This window comes from Capricornis sumatraensis, chromosome 3 (assembly GCF_032405125.1).
Source record: "Capricornis sumatraensis isolate serow.1 chromosome 3, serow.2, whole genome shotgun sequence".
Lineage (NCBI taxonomy): Eukaryota > Metazoa > Chordata > Mammalia > Artiodactyla > Bovidae > Capricornis > Capricornis sumatraensis.
The window spans coordinates 155,774,179-155,779,234 of record NC_091071.1 but is presented as its reverse complement, the minus strand read 5'-3'; the positions used below and the strand labels follow the sequence as shown (position 1 = coordinate 155,779,234).

Here is a 5,056-nt window from a genome sequence, read left to right as displayed (position 1 = left end):
AACGTGTAAATCAAAGGTTTTCTTGCAACCAGGTTTGGAGCAACATCTTCACAACAGTCACTATGTCATTCCGTGTTCAAGTTCCAAGGCCCCATGACCACCAAATTTAGAAACTGAAGTGGATGTAAGACCCACGTGCAGCCTGCTTCTTATTCACTGCAAAGAATGGAAAAGGTTTCCTTCAAAGGGAGGAAGACCCCAGCCCTGCTCACTCTATGATTTAGGCAGAAATAAGATATGCTTTCATGTGAGTCGGGCTTGAAAGATGACCTGGATTCAGAGATGGCTTGGAAAAATGCATCTGGGATGTCTTAGAAACTAGGAGTTATATTAAAGAATCAAAGAGAGAACTCATAACTTCCATAGGGAAAATGTGTTTTTTTATTTAAATTAAAAAAAAATATCGTGAAAATTACAAACTGTTAAATACAGAAGACAATTTTATACAACTTAATAGAATAAGAAGGAAGTATATACATCGCTTTTTAATAGGCGCAGATAGACTTGCACCAAACTTCAGGATTAAGCAATGGAAAATGTGACAACGCACATGTCCGTCGCAGTAAAGTTTCAGAATTCAAGTGATTCCAGGCAAGGGGCCAAACTCAACTTGGCTTCTTTCACCTTAGACAGCCCCCTTTGGAGTAAATCCACACTCTGAATTTTAAAGTGAACGGAGGGCCCTTTTTCCTCCCTAAACATAAATTTCCTCTAGCGCTATGTTAAGGCGAACTGATAAACCAGTCCCTACACTGTTAACCCTTCCATGGGAACAGTAGTTACTGCTGTCTCCAGTCCAGGGAGATTGTGTTTGTTTGAAAAAAAAAGTTTTATGTTTTTACTAGAATTAAATTTGACCTTTTGGTGTGTTTCTCTTGCTCCTTGTCTTCGAGAGCTCAAAGAGTCTGCTGCAAAGTGACTAACCACAGGAATACAGGGAGACATTAGCACGCATTCCTGAGTCTTTTCTCTTAGATGTCTCATTCCCTGAACCGGAGTGTTAACAGTCCACCACCCAGACAACTCGGCGGAGTAAAATATGGGATCTGCCTCTTGGATTCACTGCTGGGAAAGTGACAGCAGGGGATGGTGGGTGAGCCGCCCTGGATCTCCCAGTTACACGTGTTCTCTATCTCCAACTGCTCCTTTAAGTAAGCAGATCCTTTCGCAGACTACTGGCCAGCGAGGAAATATTCTGTCCCAGCTTCCTCACACCAGGCCATGTAGGATTCATCACAGAGTCTTAAAATCTAAAGACATCCTCCCAGCCCCCTGGGGATCTAGATGATCAGGAGTCTCAGGAAGGCAGTAAGTCTGTGGATGACATGCACAGGACCATACAGCATATCAGAGTCTGGGCTTGGGATTCACAAACAGAGGACCCCCAACTCTGCACAATCTCGCCAGAGTATGCCCTTCTAAGTCTCAGCTACGTGACCGAATGCCATGTCGTGGAGGCCCACAGTATATCTTTTCCCAGCTCAGAAAACTGGGCTGGGAATAAAAAGCAGCAGCAGAGCTAACAGTGGGTTGGTTCAACCCCACCATCACCCCTTCTGGAAAGATCAGGAATATTCCCTGCACAGCCATTCGGAGTGCAGGTTAGATTCTGGGGAAACCCTTCAAAAAAAAAACAATGTCACACCAGCACATGATGCTGGATGGTCCCAAGTCAGAGTTCAAGGTCACAGGTTAGACAAAGGGTCAAGTAGCAGATTATTCTTATCTCAGCTCATGTTGACCGGTTTAAAAGTCGCCTGGTTTTCTCCTTACAGTAGGCAAATAGACCAGGTAGAGATCTCCAGCTTCCCCTCCAACAAATATCCCCCTGCTCTATCCAGAAAGACCCCCTAAAAGAAGCTCTGTAACCTGCGGTGAACTAATGTCACAGGTTCACATTAAAGGCTCTTACAGCGAATCAGATCTAGAAGAACAAAGCTCTGGGCAAATTAGCAAACCGAAACTAGTCCCTTGGGACGCCCTAAGCCTTCGGCAGCCCTGGGAGTAGGCAGATGCTGCAGGAGTTACCCGGGGCATCCCCTGAGAGTACAATCGCAAGGACATCCCACCTGCCGAGTTCCACACGGAACCCCGCCCTCCAGGACCCAATGAAAGGTACACACCGCGTGTCTTCAGGGCTGTTTCAGCTGCAGGTCTACACCACAGGCGTGCAGCGGACTCCAGGCTGCAGCTGGCCCTGTCTGAGCCTTGACCCCCACCACCACCACCACCCCACCCCACCCCCCATTCAGGGGCTTGCCGCGGGTCCCTTGGAAGTGGCAGTTGCCCTGCAAAAGTGGAACCCGACACGGAAAGTGTCCTTCCTCGCTCTAAGGGTGCTGGTTCATAGGGTCACCTCCAGAGGGTCCTAGGGGTGCTAGGAATTCTGATGGATGTTCTCCGAGGACCCTTCGCTGCTTTCATTGAGGGGGGTCTCAGAAGTCTCCCCCAGCTCATCGTCTGCCCCCTCCTCCTGGATGGTGAGATGCACATCGGGCGAGGAGGACTCAGAGCTCACGCTGTCACCCTCCATGGAGCAGAGGGTGCAGGATAGGGCAGGAGCCACGCTCTCCTGCAACACATTCAGCATCGTGGGCGCCTGCACCGACCTCAGGCCGGACAGCGCGGCCAGCGGCTTCATGGCCTCCCCCCAGAGCCGCTCCTCGTCCCTGTACAGCAGCAGGAGGCTGGCTTTCTTCTCCCGCCTCTTGGATTTCATGTAGCCCAGCGTGATCCCAATCAAGAAAATGCCGTAGAAGGACATGACCACCAGAACGTAGAAGTATTCGTTGCCGTGGCCGCTGCCAGACACGGGGGACTCGAGGGGGGCGCTGGGGGCTGCGGTGCCAGCGTCGGTGCTGTTCAGAGGCTCCATCTTCAGCATTGAAGCTCAGCTCACACCGCCAGGAGCTGGGGAGAAAGCTGCAGGTTAGGACTCTCCCACCCGACCGTAGTTACAGGAAAGAGGGCAGCACCAGGTTTGTGGAACTACAGGATCAGAAAGGTTTACAGCTGCTGCCTGGAGAAGTAACTCTAAGTCCCTCCTAGCGGTTAACAGGGGTCAGCTATGACGGGCTGGGGTGCGCGGGGAAACGGGCACCGGGAGGTGGGAGGAAATGAAAAGACTTTCATTTTTTTACATGTCCATCAAATTTTCATTTCATAAAGTGAACATGTGAAAAGCTTTGCTTCAGTCATCTTAAAATTAAAAAAAAAAAAAAAAAGTCCCTTTAAGACAGGGGTGCAGAGAGAAAAGAAATAAGGTCTGAATCTTTGGGAAACTTTTTGAGCTGACAGAGCAGAAAAAAAGAAAGTTTACATTTCACTGCCAAGCGTCAACCTATTTTTAATTCAAGACAAAACTGCCTTAGAAAAAAGGAAAGGAAGAGAAAACTGCATCTACAAATTGCCGGGAGTAGCCTTTCATATGTTTCTGAAGCAAAATGGCATTGCTGACTTACCAAAAGCTGGCGAATTTGTCCCAAGTCCTGAATTCCTAAATGGTCAAATCCGAGAGCCTTTTTCTTCCTGCGTGTGGGGCTCCGCGCTCTGACAATTCTGCTGCTGCTCTTGGGATATATAGTCAAGAAATGCATCGTCACGTGTTCTGGGAGGAAAATTTACAACAGAGGTTGGTCGTGGCAGAGTGAACAGTGAACTCAGCACAGCAGTTCAACTCACTGAACTTTGCAGCTGTGAAAAGAAAAAGACTGGGAAGTGGGAAGAGCGTCCCACCCCCCAGCACCCAGCCAAAGTTTTCAGGTGGCCATGAAAAAGGAGGAAAGAATGTGCCCAGTTGGAACTGTTCCCCCCAGATTCACTCCCATTGAAAATTAGTTCATGCTTCATCTCCCTCTGGGGAAATAACCGTGATGTCTATACAGGTTTTCAAAGACAGAAAGTCAAATACCCTAATTTAGATAAAAGGCAGTTAGAGGCAAGTGCAGGATTTACTATCAAGGAACCAGGGCTTAAGTTTCAGCTCTTCCACTGACTATGCAAATGTAATAAATCCTCCCTGAGCCTTTCCGCTCCTCAGATTCCTGAACTGTAAAATTGTTGGACGTTGGGGGCTTCAGTAGGTAAAATTATATGAACTGTGTGAGTTTTTCAGTCCCTGTCAGCTTGATCACTCTAAGACTTAAGGCTGGCGAGTGTGGGTTTGTACTTTAAAAACACTGACAGGTTCTGTCTTCTGCATCATAATCTCATAACACTCATAAATCTATTTTTTTTAACAATAATGAATATATATCTTCCAGATGCTTTTCAACAGGCAATGTGAAGTGGAAACAGTTTACAAAGCAAGATACTTACTGTGGACAAATTTTTCTCCAGTTCTAGGGCACGTAACTGCTCCTCCAGAGCGTCACACAGAGATCATTCACACATCACTTTGCTGTCAAGGGAAGAGCAGGTCAGGGGAGGAGCAGGAAATCTTCTGATGAGCAACTGAGCACAAGTTCAAGCTTTTGAAACCTAGCAGACCCTGGGTTAAAATGGTCACAGAGATCAAAATTGCCAAAGGAATTGAAGACTTCGCTGTCTGTCCTTCCTCTCCCCAGGATGCTTACTTTTTCTAAGAGGCTCTCATCCTAAACTGAAATAAACCCAAAGGGATTCTCTGCACCCTCCCCCCTCCCCCCACCCCCATTGTTCTGCAGCCTGTGAATTGCAGCCAGACTATTGTGGGAAATCAACTCTAGAGAAAACATCTCTTGTGGTCTTGCTGTTGTTAAATTGAAGCTGAAGGGAAACATGGTACCTTCCCTCTGCTCCAGCTGGAAGCTGGAGATACATATATATATCCCAGGCACTGGGACTTTCACTGCTGCCACTGGTTTAATGCCTGGCTCTAATTCTATTTGCACACCTGTGGAAAGAGCAGAATGGTGAGCGTATGCTCTGTTTTCCCCACTGGTCTACTCACCCTGTGGTTTGATCTGTGCTCACCCATAAGTCTTCAGCTAACTCTCAAGTATCAACAGGCTGACCATTCCAACTCCAAGATCTTCCATACACAGGAACTTGGCTCACATCCACAAGGACATCCTCA

General features: G+C 47.6%; 1 protein-coding gene across 1 annotated transcript; it reads right to left on the bottom strand.

Moving 5' to 3' along the window:
• Positions 1 to 380: 380 nt before the first annotated feature.
• Positions 381 to 3,539, bottom strand: KCNE4 (potassium voltage-gated channel subfamily E regulatory subunit 4). The gene is made up of 2 exons (XM_068967845.1): positions 3,462 to 3,539; positions 381 to 2,910 (listed from the first exon to the last, which is right to left on the bottom strand). The coding sequence occupies exon 2, from the start codon at positions 2,882 to 2,884 to the stop codon at positions 2,378 to 2,380; it is 507 nt and encodes a 168-aa protein (XP_068823946.1). The 5' UTR covers positions 2,885 to 2,910; positions 3,462 to 3,539; the 3' UTR covers positions 381 to 2,377.
• Positions 3,540 to 5,056: the final 1,517 nt, after the last annotated feature.